The sequence below is a fragment of the Triturus cristatus genome, chromosome 12 (genome assembly GCF_964204655.1).
Source record: "Triturus cristatus chromosome 12, aTriCri1.1, whole genome shotgun sequence".
NCBI classification, from domain to species: domain Eukaryota; kingdom Metazoa; phylum Chordata; class Amphibia; order Caudata; family Salamandridae; genus Triturus; species Triturus cristatus.
Genome location: NC_140595.1, coordinates 385,819,877 through 385,843,999, shown reverse-complemented (window position 1 = coordinate 385,843,999; position 24,123 = coordinate 385,819,877). Strand labels below are relative to the sequence as shown.

The following is a 24,123-nucleotide window of genomic DNA, read 5'->3' as shown; positions in this document are numbered from 1 at the left end:
AAATACTGACATAGCGGGCAGGATTGGTGCAACTTCGGATTCAACATTCAGGATCATGAGATTAAGCGTAAAATTACCTAATCCATATACTTCATTTTCTAGATCGGTTCCTGTTCTTTTGGGAAGTCCCTCCTTGTTAGGGTAGCAGACTTTGAGTAAAACTAGGTTCAGGTTTCCCCATACCCAATTATCTTGATAAACTATTGAGTTTGAATCTAAGGAATTAATTAAACTAAACCATGCTCCACAGGAGCCATTGTGTGTGAACGGATATGGAAAGAGAGGCAGAATTCCCTTATAGTTCTGATAGGGATGGAGTCGGCCACATATCCAACAATTTGTAGCATTACTGGTTTGATGGGAATGATGTAACATGCTAATGAAAGTGTTATTGCGCAGCGCAAATCTATAGGACAACTCATGTGGGGGTAATTCACTAAAGGAATGTTCAACAGTAACATTGTAAGCATGTTTAGAAATAGGATAATATATGTGCAACAGTATACTTGCAGCGATGATCAGAAGACTTAAGAAAAACAAAATCAATAATGTCACTGTGCAATGACTACGCAGTGATTTACAGTACGCATGCCTTTTCAACTGCATCTTTCGATTTCTTTCTCTATTCAGGTCTAGGGGATACATGTCAGAGACAAATTCAACCGATTCACCTTGGAGAGGACTTAAACAATCAAATTGTCTGACTTGCTAGACCTTAATTTTAGTTTATATAGTTCTGTATCGGATTGTTCAACCAAGGGGAGTTTTGAATCAGTCTGTGAGGAAATGCAAGGCGTAACGTTCACATCCGAAGGTAGTCCATGAAATTTCTTGATATGACTTGAGTGTAACCATCCTTTTCGACCTTCGATCTTCACGGCTGTCCTTGTGGTGAGCAGTACGAGTTGAGGCGATTTCCACCTAGGATCCAGCTGAGTCTTTCGGTCAAAGTTTCGTACCAACACCAGGTCCCCGGGAACTACGTCATGGGGTTTCACCTCGGTGTTATCGGGAAAGGCTGCAGCTACCTGTGAACGACAAGATTGTAGTGCAGACATCAAGGAAGCCAGGTAATCTGTCAGCATATTACAGTCAACATCAGTTATTTTACGAGGTATAGGCGTCCCCCACATATTTGGTGGTCTACCAAAGATCACCTCATACGGGGATAGCCCTGTTCGAGAATGTGCTACCATTCTCATGTAAAAGAGTGCAACTGGTAAGGCTACTACCCAATCAACACCTTTTTCTCTACATATTTTGGACAATCTAATTTTCAGAGTTTGATTATGTCGTTCCACGAGACCTGCTGCCTCGGGGTGTCGGACACAGTGGAATTTCCATTGATAGCCTAACAAAAGTGAAACGTGTTTCATCAGTTCGGATGAGAACGGCTGGCCGTTATCTGAATAGACAACACGTGGTAAACCATACCGTGGGAAGAATTCTCGAACTAACTGTTTGGCAGTAGTCGGGGCAGTGTAATCTGAAACCGGGTAGGCTTCTGTCCAACGAGAAAGAGCACAGACAACTACGAGAACATATTTGAATCCTCGACATCGTTCCATCTGGATATAATCCATCTGGAGGACTTCAAAAGGGTGATCAGGAGGCTGAAATCCACCCTGTTCTACGGGAATGCTTTTACCTGGGTTAAACTGACAACATATCATACAGGTACGGACTTTCTGTTTAGCTGCTGCTCGTAAATGTTTGTTGAACCAAATGTGTTGAATGCTGTCTAGCATAGCTTTCTCTCCTAGATGCGCTGGACTATGTATTGTGTTAATGATAACTTGAACCATAGAGTCAGGAAGAAACCATACAGATTTTTCCTTCGTCATCCATCCTTGATCCGTTTGGATCCCTCCTAATTCAGTCCATTTCTTTATTTCATCTGGTGTAGCATGTGTCTGTATGTCAATTACGTCAAGAGCGGGATCCTTAACTGTCATGCAATATGTTGGTGTCGGAACTATTGTCTTTGTCATGTCAGTTGTGTGAGTTTGAGCAGTCTGTTTAGCTGTTCTGTCAGCTAGATCATTGCCTTGAGAGATGATATCAGTAACTTTCGTTTGAGCTTTACATTTCATAATCGATATTGCAGTGGGTAGATGAATTGCATCTAATAAGGCATGAATGAGAGGTCCGTGCTGAATGTGGGCACCGTGAGAAGTTAAATAACCTCTCTCTCGCCACAGCACGCCGAAGTCATGAACATCTCCGAATGCATAACGTGAATCTGTGTATATGTTGACTTTCTTATTTGTGGCTTGGATACAGGCTTGTGTCAGAGCGATGAGCTCTGCTGCTTGAGCTGACAAAGTATTTATGCAATTTGTTTCAATGACTTCAGTATCTGTTGTGACTGCATAAGCAGCTACTAATTCTCCTGTACTTGTTCTCATGCATGATCCGTCTACATACAACGTCAGGTCTGGATCTGCCAATGGGACATCTGTCAAGTCTTGTCTGGGTTTCGTCGTGATAGTAATAACTTTACTACAATCATGTGCTAGTGGGTCTGTTCCGTCTACTGGCAAAAGTGTGGCAGGATTTAATGTACTACAACGTCTGATTTCTATGTGTGGCTGAAACAATGTCAATTCATAACCGGTAAGTCTCGCTATAGTCAAGTGTTGTGTTTGTGTTCGGTTCAAAAGAACCTCTACTGCATGTGGTACTTGTACTGTCACTGGATGTCCTAATACTATGGCATCGCTTTGTCTGATTGCTAAAGCTGTTGCTGCCACTGATTTCAGGCACGCAGGAAGAGCCTGAGCTACGGGATCTAATGTACTAGAGAAATAGGCACATGGTTTGTGTGATCCTGCTTGTTCCTGTGTGAGTACTGACAAGGCAGTACCTTCACGTTCTGTAACAAAGAGTGTAAAATGTTTACTGTAACATGGTGTTGCTAAAACAGGTGCTTGACATAAAGCTTTCTTTAAGCTTTCAAAGGCTTGTGTATGTTCCTGAGTCCAAGGGAGGACAGTCGATATGGCCGCCTCCTGTGTTGTCAACTGAATGAGGGGTTTTGCCAGAAATGCATATTGAGGGATCCACTGCCTACAGTATGAAGTGAGGCCTATGAAAGCCCGCACCTCCTTTTGTGTCTTGGGTATTGGCATGTTAGCAATTAACTGGATGCGGTCAGGTGTAAGCTGTCTTCCCTCCTTGGACAGCGAGTGCCCAAGATAAACAACTTGCTGGACACAGAATTGCAGCTTAGAAGGGGACACCTTGTGCCCCTTTTCAGCCAGAAATCGTAAAACCGTCAGTGATGCTTTTTCACATTCAGGTTCGCTTCGAGCGGTGATCAGCAGATCATCGACATATTGAAGCAAGGCAGTGTTAACTGGCATGTCGATACTGTCAAGTTCTCGTTTTAGTGCTTGGCTATAGATGCTGGGGCTTTCTGTGAATCCTTGAGGTGCGCGTGTGAATTTAAAGCTTCGTCCATTTAAACTAAATCCGAACAAGTATTGGCTTTCCGGATCTATTGGGACGCTGAAAAAGGCATTCTTGAGATCGATTACAGTAAAGAATGTTGCTTCGGAGTCAATAGCTGTCAGTAATGAAGAGATGTCGGGGACCACGGGGTATTGTGGTACAATGCATTTATTTAATTCGCGCAGATCAATAACTAATCGATATACTGGCGGGGCCTTTGGATCAGTTCGTTTAAGAATCGGAATTATCGGGGAGTTACATACATTGGAGTCGGTTTCCACAACCACTCCTTGGGCAATAAGCTCGTCAATGATTTGCAGTAAAGCCACTACAGCATCTGGGGGTAACTTGTATTGTCGCATTCGTGGTAGTACCACTCCTGTCTTTAATGTGACTCGATATGGTGTAATGTTCATGCAACCAACATCAGTGGGTCCTTGTGCCCATAAGTGTGTAGGTAAATTCTGTAGTCGGTGATCCATGTCTCGGGACACATAGTGCCCTTTGAAATCACGTAAAAATAATCTTACTCCTTCCGGAGAACAACATATTACAGCTCCTAGAGCTTTCAATGTTTTTATACCTAACAAGTTTTCTGGACATGATTTAGTAAGTAATAAATCTGTAGTTCGTGTCAAGGGACCAATCGTAAGTGGAAGAGGTTGTGATACTTCATTAATGATATGTTTTCCTGAAAAACCAAGGGAAATATTCTGTGAGCCTGAGAGGGGTGCCCCTGGAACTTCATTGCGTCGTATTGTTGTTCTGCTTGCCCCTGTATCAAGTAAAAATTTTCTATCTTGGCCTAATAGTTCACTACAGGGACCTCGATAAGGGGTAAGCCAACTTCCCTCTCTAGGCTGTTTCATGCGTATCGTTGATAATTAGGATAGTCATATTGTGCATACTGGTACATCTGTCGTGTCGTTTCTTGTGTGGTAGAATTAGGCTGCGGTAGTAGAGCTGGCATGGACTGTTGTGGAGCTGGCATGGACTGTGCATGCTGAGGGACTCCTTGTTGGTTCTGATCCTGTCTAGGTGGCCGTGGTCTTTCCTGTGTTTTACCTGTGGCGATATTATGTTTTAAGACTGGACAATCGTGTATATAATGACCTGGCTGTTTACAATAGTTGCATGTCCCTTTCGCAGGACCTGCTGAATCACTGGACTGTGTCATACCCTTTTTATGACCGTCAGCTGGAACTGACTGGGCAACAAGCATTTTCATTTTCGTGTCTTTCATTCGTCTTTGTTCATGTTCGTGTTCCTCTCTAATTCTATTGTGATGGTATTGTAACATTTGTAACATCTGTGACGGGGTGTTACCTTGCCAGGTACTCTCGAATTTCAATACTCTATTCTTAACTTGGGGCAGGGAATTTTCAACTAATTTTGTCACAAACAGATGTGGGTATGATTCGCTGCTTGCCTTTATGCCACTATTTATACCGAAACATTTTTCGAATCGGGCATAGAAATCACTAGTGTCTTCATCTTGCTTTTGTTTACAGGCTGATATTGCACCCCAGTCTTCCTTTTTCGTAGTTAATAAACGTGGCAGTACCTGCACTAATAAACCTGGTAGCAATTTAGTCTTGTTCCCAAGTCCTGAACCTTGACCTCGAGCTGTTTCTTCGGTTTCCAATGCTGTCCAATCTATCTTTTGGTCTCCCACCTCCCAATCTTTTTCTTTGAGTTTTTCGTAAATGCCCGCAGGCATTAATACCTTTAATATTTTCATAATGTCGGGATAGGTATATTCTCCCATGAGTAACATGTCTTTAATTTCACGGTGGAATCCCGCTGGATCTTTGTCATGACTGGGTACCACTTTCTTCATTTCTAATAATTCTATTTTAGATATGGGTGTGTATACAAATACACGTTTAAATTGATTGTCATCGCCCTTTATTGGGTGTACTTCGCGTAAGGGATTCTGTCTGTCCATATGATACGTCGTTCTTTCCTTGATGGGCAGTGAGACATGTTCTGGGCATACAAAAAGAATGTACTAGTTTCTGGATTCTAGTATTTCTCTAATCAAATCAGTACTTGAACCTCTCCATTTATTTGTGAGTAATTCAGTCAATATATCAGGTAGAGGATCAGGATCGGAGTGTTGGCTTTTATATAATATAAGGAGATGTTGGATCATGTATATACCAGCTAAGCGCTGTTCGTCTGGGGTGAGGTTCAAAAACGTATGTGCTAGTGTATCATCACTATATTTTCCGGGACTGTCAACCCATTGAACGGCTGACCTGGCTAATTCTTGTTCGTCCATAGAATCGAGTATATGATACCCCCTTCGTTCTCGGAGTAACTTGTCAGCGGCTTGAAACAAATGTTCGGGAGACCTTATATTTATTATAGGGGTTTGGAAATTTCTGTTATTATCTGGACGTGTCGGACGTATCGGATCATTAAGGCATCTAGTATTATTACAAGATCTTCCTCTGCTTACATAAGCCATTGTTTCTAACTGTCCTGTGGGCAGTTCTAATTCTTCCTCCTCCTCTCTGTCTTGTTCAGGCTCGTCTACTGCTAATCTTTCTTCGTGTATTCGTTCTATTTCTTTGCGGATCTTTCGATACATAGCTACTATACATGACTGTCTATCATGTCTCCCTTCTGATATATTCTGGCTCCATGTGACAAGTTGTCGCATTTCTTCCGGATTTACCCCAGGCCGGTCTTGATTTCTGATTACACAGTTTATGAGGAAACGTAACAGTTGCCCCTGTACCTCCGCTTTCTGGTACTCCATGGCTCTGCTAATACTTTCAGGACCTCGCCCTGACTGGACAAAGTGATATATATTTTCTAAATGTGTAGTCATCCCTGGTAGCTTCATTAAATATATCGCAGCTCGTCGGATACGTAATGATGACAGCATCATTTCGTCTCGTTTACCGGGCACAGGATCATATCCACAATCTACTAGAAGTTCCTTAAGCATGTCGGGAGTTGCTAGTTTGGGCGTACGTTGGTGTGCTAATTCTCTGAGGGAAAATTTATTTCCTCTGGGTGGCGTAGAAAAAATGTCTGTCGTACCTCCTGTAGCACCGTCTGGGGTGCTGGACGTGAAAGGATTTGTTGAATGTGAGACAGCAACCGTAGTTGCAGGAAAAGCTGTAGAAACAGAAGTGCTTGTCGGAATGTGTGTCGGAGTTTGTTGTTGCGTAGGTACAGACGGAGGATCTTGGCGATGAGCACCATCGGCAAGCGGTCTATGTGGTGCGGTATTAGCATACTCGGGAGCTGCGTCATCTAGGTAGGAGGAAAGGAAAACGTCTTCTGCGGTTCTGGGATGCCCTTTGGGATGTGCTTTTATCGGAAACAATGGAGGTGGCAAGTCTTTTGGTATTTCCGGAGTAGCCTTAGGTAACCCTTCGGCCAGAAGTGGGTACATACCATTCATAAGGGCGTTTCTTTGTCTGTCTACTTGTTCTGATTCTACTCGGGTACCTTCCTTAATTAATAGATTTTCTCGGACTTTATTTGAATTTTCCTTACTTTTCTCTTCCTGCCTGAGCGCTTTTTCTGTACGTCTATATGATTCTTTACGCCATAATTCAATGGCATCTTTCTGTGATTGTCTAGCTTTCTTTTTCCATAATTCTTCTTCTACTCTCATGATGCAATCTGCATCCCAGGTCCCAGCTACGGGCCACCTCTGACTTTCTGGTAATTCCTTGGTGTAGTCTACCCATAAATCAAGAAATAATACGGCGTCTAGGCCATGTTTATGATACATGAAGTACCCTGGAGTGTCCCTAGGAGGAATGGGAACAGCTTCTTCGAGTACCCCTTTTCTAGTTTTGATCTGTCGTAATTTCGAAAAGAGTGGCATGTTGAGAGCTGGTCTGATACCTAATCTTGAACACACTTAATACAATAAACACAATAATGAACAGTCATTCACACCACAATATGCAGAACGTATTTAAAACATTTAACATTTTAACATTTAACAAACAATGATAACTAACAGGAAACTAGTTACTGGCATAATACTTGACACTGACTAGGTGATACTGAATTATCTACTAGACATACTAGATATACTGCTAAACAGTACAGATACACTGCTGAAACAGTGCAGACCGGATTTGTGTACCCAAACCCGTCTTGACCGGCACAACCTATGTGCACGTCAGAACGCCTCCCCGGCAATGGTACTCACCGGGTAGCTCGGAACGGAAGGCCTCGGAACTGAACTGGACTGCCATGGACCGGACTGGACTCGACTCGGAACTTCGGAACTTCGGAACCTGGTGGGCCTCTGTATACCTCGGATCTTGCTCTCTCAGCTAGGCTCTGGTCGGGATACTTCGCACTTCTCACCGCCTCGTCTGGGTGTTGATCGCAGCCTCAGTCGCCCCCGCTTGGCCGGAGGGAGATACAGGAAATCCTGCGGGTACGCGTTGTTGTCCGTCCAGCTGTGGCAGGAGACCGGGCCTGCAACGCACCTCCGGCGCGTGAGATGAGAAAGCGTCCCTGTTCGGGCGCCAATTTATGTGGTAAATATTTTAATTACCTGTACTATTTTTGATGCGGAAATCATTAAGAATAACTCAGTAAAATGAGAGGCAGAATCCGTGGTATTAGAGGTTCTGAAAGGGCTTTATTCCTTATACAACTCGAGTTGTAGGCATCATATTCCATCACCACGGAGGTTGAGGAAGTGAAGGCAATACATTATTGACAGGTAATCATTTTTATAGAAAAGGCATTACAGTGAAAACAGATGCAATAGGCGTAACAGCTGATAAGACAAACTAAAATATGCATGCGTAACTAAAATAGGTGTAACTAGAAAATGTCATCATACATGATGTCACAAATGGGTGGATCCATAAGAGAATCTTGCAATGTCAGCAGAAATACTTGGCAAAGATGCGCGCGCCGCCGCATGACGTGTGGTTGACGTGCAACTAGAGGGTGAAGGGGACTTGACATTTAGCTCTACATGTGGAGACAGAAGTCTGGGGGTCAAGTCAACCTAATCCTAAATCATATCTAGTATCCTATGTTTAAAGAACTGTGTTATCCAAAAGGGAAGGTCTCTCGGACGAAATCTATTCTATACTGCCTGTGAGTGCGTGTACAAGCGCCTAAGTGTCTACATGAGATGCGAGGGAGCAGAAATCTTCCATAGTAACAGGGGCTATGAATTACTTGCACGAAGACAGTGAGGCCAGGCCTCTTGCTCGGTAGCTGGAAGAATGTTTATTTAAACTACTAGACAGGAATGCATTGGATGAGGAGCGGAGCAGATAACTTGAAGGTGAAATACAGTTTTTGGCAGGCAGACAGGCCGAGTCAGGCACCGTTAGCCGCGCGAGGAGTAGGACAAAGTTCATGGATACAGATGCGAGCTCAGACTGGAGCTGTCAAAGGTAGAAGGCAGAAAAAAGCTTGATGGCAGAATCAGGGCCTACTCGCCTGGACTGTAAAATGGAGTAGATGAACCATATAAAGCCGGTGGCCTTTCGTACTTAGGAATGGAATATCCAGCCCATTCATGGCGGATCTGAAAGAGGACATGTTGACGGTGGACGCACATGTGTTTGCGTCTTCATAACTGGAACTGGAGGGAACATACATGTACTTGTAACTTATACATGGAGCCGTTGGGGTCTAAGATAGGGGACATAACTGATCACAAAAATCCATATTTCCTCAATCCACAGAGTCAGGGCTGGACTGCGCTCGCCAGAAACAACAGGGCACAACCTAAACGTTGCAGCTGCCCACTAAGTGCTGGGCAGCTGTGGGGACTGGGGCCTGGGCACCTCGAGGCCCTCACGTTGGAGTCCCTCTGGACTCTAAACAAATATGCCCCCAAGAACGTTGGAGCCTGACAGGGCTCTAAAACAAATAATGCCTGACGTTGGAGCCTCTCGGGGGCTCGAGAACACTGCCCCTGACGTTGGAGCCTCTCAGGGGCTCGAGAACACTGCCCCCGACGTTGGAGCATTCTAGGCTCTAGAACAATTGCCCCCTTAATCGTTGGAGTCCCACTTGGGGGACTCGGCAAGATAAAGTGCCCCCTTCGTTGGAGTCCCTCTGGACTCTATAACAAAGAAGGTCGCAGTTGTGGCCTCACCCCTAGAGGTAGCCCCCACTCACCAGACTGAAGCGGGGACTCCTCTTTGGCGCTGCTCCTCGTGCATGCCCGGCTTGCTGGAGCCCTCTTCACCGGGGCTCTCTGTCAGCAGAAGGCGACACGCGGGGCTCTCGTCTTCACCCGGTCCCTCTTCTGGGACCGGGACTTCACCAAGGAGGCGGTTACAGCGGGGCTCTCACCGGTCACGGGAGCCCTGCTTTGCCCCTTGCTACTTTCCGTTTTTCTTCCGGCTTACTCGCGGGATCACAGGAGCGCGGGGTGGGCTCCCGTCCGCTTCCTGGTTTGTGGAGCGCCCCGCCCACACCAAGGCCGCCCTTCTGAACTTTCGGGTCGCGGTGGTGATTCCGGCGAGATACGGGGTGGGCTGCCGTTATTCCACGCAAAGTCCCTGGCGGGGTTGGGCACCCGCTACGGATAGTAAACGAAATGGCAATTATGCGGGGTGGGCACCCGCGAGAACAAGCACCACAATGCGGGGTGGGCACCCGCTATAAAATACGGCAAAAAGCAGGGGAATCCCAACGTCGGGGTTCCCCCGTAAATTATCGCAGCTCAGCGCTGCTGGCCACAAATGAAGGCGCTTTTCAGCCAATAAAGGTATAGCACTTCCCAGGCGCTTGAAGGCAAGGTCCAGGAAAAGTCTCTAGATGCAGGGGGGCACAGACTGGGCCCAAGGGCCAGCTCACAGGGCCCTCCAGCAGGGAGGCAGTCCCTAGTGGCGGTCTCTCCTGGTGCCCAGCAGCAGCAGGCCCCCCTCAAGTTATGATCAGAAGAGAACAACATACATGGGGTCACAGCCCCTTTTTATACACAGGTTTCCTTTGTGACACAGCACAGGGATTAAGGCAGAACCAGTTACAACTGGTTCAGGAGCACTTGAGCACTTTGTTTTGCTCAGCTCCTCTCCTTCCTTTCACAGGACAGACCAGGGTCATCAGTCGCACCACAGGGGGCGGAGCCAGCATTGTGTGGGGAAAGCCCAGCCCTATTCAGGTCCCAGGTGTACTCCTCCCACCCATGTGGCTGCTGTTCTCCCCATTCACCACTGGGTGACTCCTCCTGACTCTGGGGATTCCCTAGCCCATCACATGACCTCAGCCAGCCAATCGCCAGACAAGGCACTCATCTCACACTGCACACAGAAATGCCAACTTCTAGAAGTGGCACTTCCACACTAGGTACATTGACGCCGCACACATCACCGCGCAGCATTTCATCACACGAGTCCGCACATACCAATCTCGCACCTGCACTCCCCACGCATCAGGAACTACCAGGGACACATACATTCCCCCATGCATTCCTATAGGAGGGCAGGCCAACCTCACTACACGCACGCACTTTACCCTGGGACACAGTGGTAAAGTGCGCAGAAGCCCAAAATCACTAACACCAGGTCATAATAAAAAGCAAAAAGTTTCAGGGCTGAACCTGCCAGAAGGGCCGAGTCCAACACAACCCCCTTCCAGCCAAAACGCAGGGTAGACCAATCACCACCGTGATGGTCTTCCCTGCTTGGGGCGATAAAACACGGACGCAGGCCCGCAACGGCAGGGACACTCTCCGGTTTTACACCACTCTGAACCCACGTGGTTCCCTCTGAAAAAACTCGGCGGACCAACTGGGCTACCCCACTGGTACTCCTCAGCTGTCCGTGGCCAGGACCAGGCCCTAGACCATCCAGGTGCCACTGGTCCTTGCCTAACCACAGAGTGGGGGGTAGTAACCCCTGGCACATAGTAACCATTCTCCACTTTACCCCTCATCAGGGCAGTTCTAAACTGCCACTGATCCTCCAGCCCAGGGTCTGTACCCTCAAGCTGATCAACAGTCACGGGCGAGGCTCTCCTCCCCCTACCTCTTCTTCTAGGGTTCCGTCCTCTCTTCCTCTGAGAGGCGACCTTGTAACGCAATTTACCCACCAGCTCAGGACCTCTCCCTGAGAACTGGTCTCCCAACCTAGGGTTTAACCCCTCAGGTTGCACCGGGGTCAGAGGCGAGGACTCCCTCCTTCTGCACCCCCTTCCAGAGTCCGGCACCCTCCCAACTGGAGTGGTGCCCCTAACAGCTACATCGGTCAGGACACTGCTTACAGTCTTCCTTCCCTCCAGGTCAGGCTGATCCTGAACCTGGCCTCCCAACCAGGGGTCTAAACCCTTTGGCTGAGTACTTGCCTGGCACTCCAGGACTTCTGGGGACTTACACACCATCCCCCCGAGGGTAACATATGCCTCATATGTTGCGTGACAATCTGCCTGGCGCAGATCTCCCGTTCCCTGTCCACCTGACAGTGCGTGAAGATCCCCCAGGACAGACGTGTGGTCACCATGGTCACCTCTAGGAGACTCAGCCCTCCCGGCTGGTCCCTGAACCATTGGCTCCTCCACTGGGGAACACAGCCCCATGCCACCCCTCTCGCTGGACTTCTGCACCCTCCCTACTGGAGCGGTACTGCCTGACACCAGAACCACTGGAGCTCTACTTACAGATGCTCCAGGTTCTCCATTCACTAGGTGATCCTCCTCAAATGGACTAACAGCACAGCCTAGGCCCCCAACCTGGTGTTCCCTGAAGAAACCATCCAGGCTCTGAGACTGGGTTTCGGGCCTCTGGGGACTCGAAGTCACCCACTCACTCCTACTTCACTGAGATAGGTCGTGAGCCCCTACACCCCTCTCACTACTCTGGGAACTAGCTGGGCTACTCTGAGCCTCTTCCCCCATACTGGACGGGAAGATACCTGAGCCACTACTGTTGGAAGTACTCTCCCATACCTCATCAGAACCTTGGGCACTTTCCCAGCGGTCCGCTTCTTCTGCAAGTCTCCATGGACTAGTGAACCCACACTCCAACAGGTGTTGGCGCAACCCGGGAAAACAACAACTGAGCATCTGCTCTTTGATAACCAGATTGAGCAGTCCTTCAAAATCCTGTTTTGTGTTAATCCTTATCCAATCAACCAGTGCATCACTACATTCATCCGCAAACTCCCCCCAATCCTGGTGAGACAGCTTCCTACTGCCCCTAAACTTCAACCCGTACTCCTCTCGGGAACAAGGTACCATACTCGGGGAACTGGGAATGGGACGTCCTGCACTGGACTCTATATCGCTGCCACCACTGGACTCTACCCTCCCTGGGGAAACCAGACAACTACAACTGCGCTCAGGGGACAACTTACCCTTCAGAGCTAATTTCTCCCTGGTGAAGGCCCTCTCAGCCTCCGCCATCTGCTTGGCATGCTCTAACCTGAGCTTCTCCAATGCCAGCTGATGCTCCCTATCTCCCCTCCTATCTACCCACTCCTCTGGGGACAGGAAAAGGGATGGGGCGCTGCCCCTGACACTGGACCCAGCAAGGGACTCCCTATCTATGGGGTCTTCACTATCTACTGGCGTCCCTGTCCTGTCACTTTCTTCCTCCTCTTCAGACTCCTCAGGGCTCCCCTCAGACCCACCACCCTCTTGGCGTGTGGCCCGGGCCCTCTCCTCCTCACTGCGCTCACGTTCCCATTCATCCTTTTGCCATAGGATCAGGTTGTCCCTCAGTTTGGACTGGGTGTCTGACTCACCCACCTCTATGTCTCTCTCTTCACAGAATCTGCCCAACTCTAACATACTGTATCTAAACAGACCACAGAAATAAAAAGCAGGCTCCATTTTGGCGGACGTTCTCGAGAAAAGTTCAACACAAGGAACCTAGGTGTCTGAGCTAAAACAGGAGTACACAATTCACAAAGGACACCTTTAGGAGAAGAAATAATGGAACTCAAAACAATAATCCCCAAACAAGTGATTATCTAAAATGCAGAGTTTTGTAGTGCAGCCAGTTGCTGCTGCGGTACAGCGCAAACGCAAGTCCTATCCCACCGCTGATCACCAATGTTAGAAATGGGATTTCTGGTTGGCTAGGGCTTGCGCCAAAGCTAGGCAGAAACCACCACTCTAGTCAGGGCTGGGGAGTTACACGCCAAAGATAACCCCTGCTCACCCCCTTGGTAGCTTGGCACGAGCAGTCAGGCTTATCTCGGAGGCAATGTGTAAAGCGTTTGCGTGCGCACCCAGCAACAACATCCAAAGGCCCCCCACAAAAGAAACTCCACACAAGGTTATATATAAAAATAGCCTTTGTATTATACCAAACACATTAGATAATAAATACACACTTTACAATGTGCCACTGGCACGGGCAGAATTTACAGGGGAATTATCTACATAAGACAGGGCCACATGGACCACTGTCAGAATTATCACAAATCACCAAATTGTAAATGTAGACATGTAGAACAAATAATAAATGTAGCGCACAACCAGTAACCACTGGTAACAGGTAAGTACACCCAACGCAATCCTAAAACACCTTAGGTACACATCACGCAGGGAACCATGAACACACTAGTATAATCTATACTAGGAAAAACAATCTCCAATGCATAAACACAGTTTAGGAGTGAAAACAGCGTAAAGGCAATGCGCAGGCGCAAAAGTACTCCGGTAACAATAATCATGTACCCTAGGTGAGGGCACAACACAAGAAACCTGTCCCCAGGCCAACTTGGCCTTTCAGGGGCTCAAACGCCCTTTGTCCACAGAGTCAGGGCTGGACTGCGCACGCCAGAAACAACAGGGCACAACCTAAACGTTGCAGCTGCCCACTAAGTGCAGGGCAGCTGTGGGGACTGGGGCCTGGGCACCTCGAGGCCCTCACGTTGGAGTCCCTCTGGACTCTAAACAAATATGCCCCCAAGAACGTTGGAGCCTGACAGGGCTCTAAAACAAATATGCCCCCTTTGGAGTCCCTCTGGACTCTAAACAAATAATGCCCGACGTTGGAGCCTCTCGGGGGCTCGAGAACACTGGCCCCGACGTTGGAGCCTCTCAGGGGCTCGAGAACACTGCCCCCGACGTTGGAGCCTTCTAGGCTCTAGAACAATTGCCCCCTTAATCGTTGGAGTCCCACTCGGGGGACTTGGCAAGATAAAGGGCCCCATTCGTTGGAGTCCCTCTAGACTCTATAACAAAGAAGGTAGCAGTTGTGGCCTCATCCCTAGAGGCAGCACCCACTCACCAGACTGAAGCGGGGACTCCTCTTTGGTGCTGCTCCTCGTGCATGCCCGGCTTGCTGGAGCCCTCTTCACCGGGGATCTCTGTCAGCAGCAGGCGACACGCGGGGCTCTCGTCTTCACCCGGTCCCTCTTCTGGGACCGGGACTTCACCAAGGAGGCAGATACAGCGGGGCTCTCACCGGTCACGGGAGCCCTGCTTTCCCCCTCGCTACTTTCCGTTTTTCTTCCGGCTTACTCGCGGGGATCACAGGAACGCGGGGTAGGCTCCCGTCCGCTTCCTGGTTTGTGGAGCGCCCCGCCCACACCAAGGCTGCCCTTCTGAATTTCCGGGTCACGGCGGTGATTCCGGCGAGATACGGGGTGGGCTCCCGTTATTCGGCGCAATGTCCCTGGCGGGGTTGGGCACCCGCTACCGATAATAATAACGAAATGGCAATTATGCAGGGTGGGCACCCGCGAGAACGAGCACCACAATGCGGGGTGGGCACCCGCTATAAAATACGGCAAAAAGCGGGGGAATCCCTACGTCGGGGTTCCCCCGTAAATTATCGCAGCTCAGCGCTGCTGGCCACAAATGAAGGCGCTTCTCAGCCAATAAAGGTATAGCGCTTCCCAGGCGCTTGAAGGCAAGGTCCAGGAAAAGTATCTAGATGCAGGGGGGCAAAGACTGGGCCCAGGGGCCAGCTCACAGGGCCCTCCAGCAGGGAGGCAGTCCCTAGTGGCGGTCTCTCCTGGCGCCCAGAAGCAGCAGGCCCCCCTCAAGTTAGGATCAGAAGAGAACAACATACATTGGGTCACATCCCCTTTTTATACACAGGTTTCCTTTGTGACACAGCACAGGGTTTAGGGCAGAACCAGTTACAACTGGTTAAGGAGCACTTGAGCACTTTGTTTTGCTCAGCTCCTCTCCTTCCTTTCACAGGACAGGCCAGGATCATCAGTCGCACCACATGGGGCAGAGCCAGCATTGTGTGCGGAAAGCCCAACCCTATTCAGGTCCCAGGTGTACTCCTCCCACCCATCTGGCTGCTGATCTCCCCATTCACCACAGGATGACTCCTCCTGACTCTGGGGATTCCCTAGCCCATCACATGACCTCAGCCAGCCAATCGCCAGACAAGGCACTCATCTCACACTGCACACAGAAATGTCAACTTCTAGAAGTGGCACTTCCACACTAGGTACATTGACGCCGCACACATCATCGCGCAGCATTTCATCACACGAGTCCGCACATACCAAACTCACAACTGCACTCCCCACGCATCAGGAACTACCAGGGACACATACATTCCCCCATGCATTCCTATGGGAGGGCAGGCCAACCTCACTACACGCACGCACTTTACCCTGGGACACAGTGGTAAAGTGCGCAGAAGCCAAAAATCACTAACACCAGGTCACAATAAAAAGCAAAAAGTTTCAGGGCTGAACCTGCCAGAAGGGCCGAGTCCAACACTGAGGGAACAGGTTAAAAGTGCATGGCTCTCAGGCAACATGGGGGCCTATAGGGTCCCCTTTGTTTCCTCTTGCCACGGTTTTCATGGAGTAGGAACTGCCATGAAACCTCTGGCGAAGAGGAAACTCATAATATCCTTGGTAGGACCGCAGTCGTCCCACCAAGGCTATTGCGGCCTAAAGGCAACTGCGCCACTGGCAGGGATCTCTGACTCCTGGTGGTTGCAACGGTTTGATGACGGTCTGCCCACCCGAGTTGTAAAGTCCGTGGAGTCTGGCGGTCCGTGGACTGCCAGTCCCAAAATCAGACCTCTAATGTAATTCGTAGCCAACACCTAAAAGGGATCTCATCTTGTAAGCAATTATTCTTTCGTACCTTGGTCATAATTCATACTGTGTTGTTGAATCCTCATAAAGGAGATAAATAAATAAAAAAAGTTATTTCTGTCCTATGAACTAAAGTATCTCTGCTCTCTGCACAAAAATGCATGAAGGCACTTTAAAAGTTACCTACGTTGTCCTTTGACATGAAAAGTTACCATCAGAAAACACACAACTTCAATGTACAGAGAGTCACATAGTGCAAACCATCATTATTATTAATGAAATTTACCTGGAACGTTTTTCTCCATTGAACTTGAAGAATCATCATATAATTGTGTATGTTCTTTTGTTGTTATTTGGTTTTGTTTTCTTGTTGTAAGTAGATAGTTCATTGTTATGCTTCACTTGGCTTTTGTGATCTAGTTTGAAAGTTTGGTGGATTTAATATTGGAAGCGTATTATGATGTTTTATGTGTTTGAGTGCATCTGTCATTATACTGTCTATTTTTTCTCTTGAATATGGGTGTTAACATTTGATAGGTCAGCTCCATAATGGTGTTTTATAAAAATGAAACATAATCCAGGCCGCTGTTTTACAGCACAATGTTGTTCATGTGATGGTGTGTTGAGATTATGCCAGATTTTTATCTGCATGTGTATGTTGGAGTGGTGCATGAATGAACTGTTCATTTGGTACTGCTGTGCCAACGATATAGCTTTGGAGCAGTGCTGTGCTTTAAGGGGTGAGAGATCTGTCCACTGTATTCTTTATGAGTATGACCAGATTGGAACAATGGTTTCTGTTGGGGATAAAGGGCTGTGGATGTCCAGTTGAAGCCAAAATATGTTTGTAGGAGGGGTGATGTATGTTGTAAGGTCTGTTTACAGAGGACTGGTTTATACAAAATATATGAAAGTGTGCATGTGTTGGTTTGGGTGAAATGAACATCCAGAAAGTTCTCTGAACTAAAGCTCCTGTATGTACTAGTGGTATGTTAAGTAAAACGTGCAGTATTAGCCTGCCACTCAGCTTCAATAAAGCACTGTTTGTCTTCCATCTTCAAGAAGCACATGATAATAAGTGACAGGAAATTATTCCTCGGTACACACTGCTTTCTGGCATCAATAATCTAGTCACTATTGCCCCTGTATTAGGCCAGTTCCCAGGGTGCTATGTGACTCAAGGGTATCCCCATAAGCAGAATCATTCACAATCTCAATTAAAGTCAAGTGCTCAGTTTTTATAGTTTAGACACAAGATGTGTGAGTGGAGTTTTGCCTTTGCCTTGTGTTACCTGTCGTTGATCAAGTCTCTCCAGCGCTGCATTGGCCCCATAAGCATTGCAGGATTCCACAAGGTAATCTGATGTGATTCCTAGGAGGGCACTTGATTCTCCGCACGATCCATCTGCCACAACTATAACTTTGGGCCAATCAGCAGCTTGCATTTTCCTTAAATATTCATCTGTAAACTAAGATAATAAGTAGATTTTGTTAGCAGTATTTGTTTTTATATAGAAAAGGTTTTTCCTAACCTGCTACAACATGCAAGAAATAGGCAATAATATCTCAGTGCAGGGACGAGAGACAGGGTTTGCGCGTGAGTGACTATTCACAACAAGGACTGAGAATGTTTCCTTCATTTACAGTATCAAAAATTTTCATGTAAAGCATTGCAATGTAACATTTATTTTACCACTATCACCAAAAGGCTGTAACAGCGCACTGCCCCAGACCCATTTGAAAAGCAGACTCCTGATCCAAATCCATTATTGTGCATATATTGATAGGTGGTGTGATATCCACTGAAAAGTGATGGACTTCTTGACTGCCACCTTATGGGTCCCCTGCCTTATTTAGATGTGTCCAATGGTAGAGGTTTTTCTAGCTTTAACATTAGAAACGCCTCCATGGCAGGTCAAGCTTCTGCAAAACTGCCAGCTCAGAGGCAGTCCATGTGCATTGAAAATAATTCAAGCCAGGTCCTCCCTGGACCGGAAACAAGCATCCTGGGACCGGTTTCTGGGTATTACCCTTCATCAGCCAGGCTAGCTTGATTCCAGTGGCACAGTGAGCAAGGGACCCACATCTGGGCATACCCATCCCACTTAGGGTGAAAAGTGCTACGCAAACAAATGATGGACGGAATGCTGAATAAATCATACATTCACCCCCAGTCAAGAGATCTGGGTTAAATCCATTGTTCTTTTGCTCACCATGCTACCCCAGTTTGGACCCAGCCATATGCAAATCAGTCTTGACCCTGTCCATCAATTGTTGTTTTTACATTTGTCACCCCCAGTGGGACGGGTATGCCCAGACGTGGGTCCCACGCTCTCCATGCCACTGGAGTCAAGCTATCCTGGCTGATGAGGGCTGAAAGCCCGAAACCAGTCCTAGGATGCTTATTTCCATTCCAGGGAGGAACTGGCCTGGCAGTTGGATCGGTCCCATTGGGCGCAGGGTCAAGACTGATTTACATATGGCTAGGTCCAAACTGGAATGGCATGGTGAGCAAAAAAACGATGGATTTATGCCCAAATCTCTGTACTGGGGTGAATGTTTGACATTGTTCTGCATTCGGTCCATTAATTGTTCTTTTTGCATTTGTCACCCCGAGTGGGATGAGTATGCCCAGACGTGGGTCCTGTGCTCTACATGCCACTGGAGTCAAGCTATCCTGGCTGATGAGGGCTGAAACCCCGAAACCGGTCCTAGTATGCTTGTTTCCAGTCCAGGGAGGGACTGGACAGGCAGTTCGGACTGGACTGTTCCCATTGGGCGCAGGGTCAAGACTGATTTGCATATGGCTGGGTCCAAACTGCAATGGCATGGTGAGCAAAAATAACGATGGGTTTAGGCCCAGATCTCTGTACTGAGGTGAATGTATGACATTGTTCTGCATTCTGTCTATCAATTGTTATTTTTGCGTTTATAGATCAAGCCACTCAAAGTCACCTTGGGATAGTGACCTTGCGTGGCCCTGCATGGCTTGATAAATATAGAGTAACACAAGCCAGTGAAAATCACTGACTTGTGTTACTCTGCAGCAGGGAGGAATTCCATGGGAAAATTGTGGGTGTTATAGTGGATCTATTTACGCTTGTGAGTAATTTACATGTGTAATTTACAATTACACATTTGAGTAACTTTAGTACTTTGGCTATTCACAAAATCTGAGTGGAAAATTACTCGAAAGTGTAGACTTGCATGTCTGCATCTGTTGAAAAAGGGGGTACAGACAAATTTGAGAGTGTAAGTTACTACTGCCAAAAAGAAACAGTAGAAAGGCCAGCACCACACATGACCAACCACTGATACCTTAACAACTGCCCTTAGAAAATAATGGGGACAGAATCTTATAATAAACCTCATAAGAAATAATGTTAAACTAAATGAAATAACAAAAAATAGCTTCCTCCTCCAGTCTGTGCCCTGCCTCCAGTTTGACTGTAGTGCACTTGTCGGCATTTGCCAGCCACTGCTGTCGGTGCATGGCCATGTCTGTCCCAGCTGGTCAGTTGGCCGGTTGTCTGTCGGTGGTGTGTGGTCCGTCCCACTTGAGGAGGGTGGTTACACAGGTGGATATACCGGCAGAACAGATGCAGCAGTGGGCTGTCTGTGGGTGGGTCATAGCTTGCAGTAGCCTTCTGTAGCCTGCCACAGCCTGCCTGCCTTGTTCACTGAAAGGGCACGGGTGTCCACAGGGCAAGCAGGAAGTGATATAGAGTGGTATTGTCATTTCTGAGTATTTCTGACTCTGGGAGGACCTTGACTTGGACCTGGAGGATCGGGGTGCATCTGAGGTGCCGGAGCAGAAGGACAGCCGAGGAGATAGAGTAAGGTGGCGCTTAGTACACGTCACATTGGGTTGAGCCTGGTCCCATGGAGGTGGCGCAGCTATGCTAGGGTGTGGCTTGTGGGGCTCGTGCATGCTCCCCTCTTACTCCATTTACTGCCTCACTCCCCATTGTAAATGATCACTTCAAGGTTTTGTTTGCCAGTGACACAATTTTCAGTTTGCAGAGTCCAGACTGTTATACAGATCACTGAACCATTACTGTGCACTGTTGTTCTGACATCTTTGGTAAGTAGCTACTATACACGAATACACCCTCATAGTTTAATTCTGTCAAATAATAAAAGCACTTACAGAAGCTTGGGAAGGAAAAGGAAAACAGGTGCAAAAAAAATGCTGGGAGCACATGGATGTACATTGCTGTCATTGAACAGCATACTTTCATAACCCTTCAGACTCAGGCTGCTGAGATGATTTATCCAGATCTCTCATGGATTCCAGACCTTGATCGATGGAAAATGGCAATCGACCAGAAAGTGAGCATCAAACCTATTTGAAATGTAAGATAGAGGAGGAGACTCCCATGAGAGTCGACCAGTCTCCTGGTTCCTTGATAGACTTTGATTTTAATGACGACAACACAAAATGTAGGCTTGCCAACGCCATTACCATCAAAATTAGTTAAATGCACTTTCAGTGAGGTAGAGGTAGACCTTGTGGCCGACGGAAAACAATCTTCGTTCAACACAGAAGATAAAGCGCTCACTGATGATGTTGGCAGTGCTATTGCCTTGCCTAAATATATACCATCTATGGTTCAGCTGACCACTAATCTGGAATTTCCTTAGGAAGTTAAGGCAAATGTACCTCAAAGTAGTGATTGCCCTTCAAATGGGCTTGAGGAACATGATACAAGAGCCCCAAGAGTTCCACTATCTCCCATAGTCCGAATAGGCAAAGCCAGTATGACAGCTGGGGTCAGGGATTACTGCATGCTGTTGGTGGAAAAAGTGACTGAAGGCATAGTTGCAGGTCTTAAGGATCATACAGATGTTTCTGCTATTTCTTTGACAGATTCAATATCCGAATCTCCAAAGGTACTGATATGTGCTGAGACTTTTTAAACTAGGCCAAACAAAATAATTCCTGAAGATGACCCTGTTTCTCAAGTGTATCAACTGTCCGAGCCTCACGTGGATGCAATTACTTGGTGGATATTTGTGGAACAAGCCTTTTCTTATATTGGGCAAGTGGCCATGCTACACACAGACAAACTCGATATGCAAACTACAAACCTGAAAATGTTGGCAGATTACACAAAAGATATTGATAACAAATTTGATCATTTTAATCATTTATTTACGCGTGTCCAACGATCTGCCCAGGACATGGAGACCAGCTGCTTTTTCTCCCATCTTTTGGAAAAAATAGTAAACCTTATCAACAATTATTTCAACCTTAATCATAGATCTGAAAAATTATTTTCATAATCTAAAAGGAGATCATCATTCAATCAGCACTTTGCAGCAGGAGGAGGTAATGGAAGAGAGTCAACCAGGAAAACACAATATCCAAATTCCGCCTAATAACATATGTAGGGTTTGCATTAATAAAACAGAAGAGCTAAAAACATATATCAGACACTAACTCTGGCAAACAATAAGTGCAAGTTATGCATTAATAGATTAAAAGAAACAGTGGTCTCAAAGGAAGAATCCTTTGTAGCTAATCAAACTGGGAAAAGAGAGGAACTACTACGGCAACAAAATGCACTGGAACAAGGAACCTGAGTAACTGCAGGCGCCCACAAGCGTTCACTTCTTTTATAAAAAAAAAATATTGAAAAAATCAATATAAAGTCACAGCAGAGAGTTGTTTTGTGTCAAATTGTGTTCCCAGTTTTTACTAAAATGGGATCAATCTGTGTTGTGACCGCTACCTCTAATTCTTCTGCAAATAGCATTGTATTGACAGCCCAGGCAAGAACGGGGTCTCATACACAGTGTTTCAGCCTTGGTTACCACAAAGTGCAGAGGATCGGGAGGCACCAATCATCCAATCTCACTGTGTGGTTTCAGAGCAGGCAGTGACTAAGAAGCTGAGAAATCCAAAGACACAAACGAAGAGGAAAAAACAATACTCACCTTCTGCCTCTCCTGACAAAGGGGTCATTTGCATTTCATTTAAAGATGTCATGCCACACTTCAAATGCCAGGGAATAATCAGAAAGATAGCTGTCAACTATCCTAAGCATCACAAACAGATCATTAGAATGCCCATACAATATTAAATGGTATGGAACCTATAGCTTTGGCAGACATAGCGGTAACAGGACCATCAAGCAGAAACGATCAATTAGGTCAACCGTACATCGATAATTCCCTTGCTTATGACTCAAAAAAGCAAGGTTGAAGGTGCTTCACGAGAAGAAATGTTGCCGGTTGCGCCTCTCTTCATATAAGTTCCATCCTTCAGTAGTCAATTTGAGATGGTCCAACCTTGCATTAATAATCTCCCATGATTATGTTTCAAAAATCAAGAGCAAGGTTGAAAGAGCTACTCAATAAGAAAGGTTGTAGGTGGCATCTCTTTCCTTGCCTCCTCCATCTGCCAGCTGCCAATCCCAGACGTTCCAGGATCAGCCATCTACACACAGTACTACAGTAACTCAAAAAATCAGCAGAGAGCCCAAAGGCCGGGCCAAGGACTTACAGAGTTTATATAGTACAGCTCTTTATCCTGAATATACATTGTGAGGCAAGGAGGATATATTGAATAGAGGAAACATACTAAAACTATTCTCAGGGATACCAAACCTGACGAATATAACCGCAGACAATATTGACGTTATTGTTTTTTTGCTGGGCATCATAGGAGAAGTGAACAAAAGAATTGAGATTCGATTCTTAAACAAGAACTTAATACCCCAATATTGCAGCAGAAAGGCATAGGCTGGAAGAATGGGGCATAAGAATTGTCCATCCAGACAGGGTTAAGTACCTGTCAATGTGTGAGACTGCTAATTGAAAAAATAGTGTTTGACATGGTGCTAGACCAGCCTTGGTAATATCTTCAATCTTGCATTGAACAATTGGCCATTTCTATAGAGTAACTTTAACCCCAGAGAACAATATAACTTTGTGTAAAGACCTTGCATCAGTTGAAAGGAATGTTTTTATTCCAAACTCTTCAGGAAACACCTGGGCCAGGATATCTGATGCTATCCACCATCAACCCTGATGCGGGTTTATGTCAAGAAATTACCTTGCTCACTATGTTCTCTTGGAATTTAAGGGATTAGAAAAATTTGATATATTCGTCTGTGTATTTACAATATGTACAATCTTTTAATATAGTATGCCTTACAGGAAACCTAGCAAACACTTCCAAATCCCTGGTCTGATATACAGAGTATCCATCTCCAGCACGAAAGTCAAGTCAAGTCAAAATCAACTTTATTCGACTTATAAAAGCCATAAAAGTGTACTGCAAAACATTGTATAAAAACAGCATATACTAAAGGTCATATACCCGTAGTGTTAGAAAAGCCTTAAGGATTTAAACGTAGACGTCAATCTTCCACCATTTGACGGTTAAGTGCAAGCATACGCAAAAATTAAATGACAATTTCATCATGGTGACAAAGAATAATCAATCTAAAGCTCAAGTTGACATGAAATTCATAAACAACACACCTTTTTAGTACTGGCCATCATAAAATACCAACAGTTTAAATCAAGAATCATCATAAAGTTCATAAGAGGAATATGCGATAATGATCAAGGCAGCCCAAAACAATTCATCATAATAGTAAAAATGAGAAATTACAACATAAGAATAGCCCTATATTCGCTTTCCATAGTAGCCACAAGTTAAAAAGATGATAACAAT

At 46.3% G+C, this 24,123-nt stretch overlaps 1 protein-coding gene across 1 annotated transcript in view; it reads right to left on the bottom strand.

The window, feature by feature from the left end:
- The window catches only part of LOC146776003 (uncharacterized), a 508,564-nt gene that overhangs the window by 309,109 nt on the left and 175,332 nt on the right, over positions 1-24,123 (bottom strand). Inside the window, exon 2 of the mRNA XM_085637925.1 lies at positions 17,729-17,905. Within this exon, the coding sequence (XP_085494051.1) occupies positions 17,729-17,905 (177 nt within the window). The remainder of the gene's footprint in view (positions 1-17,728; positions 17,906-24,123) is intronic.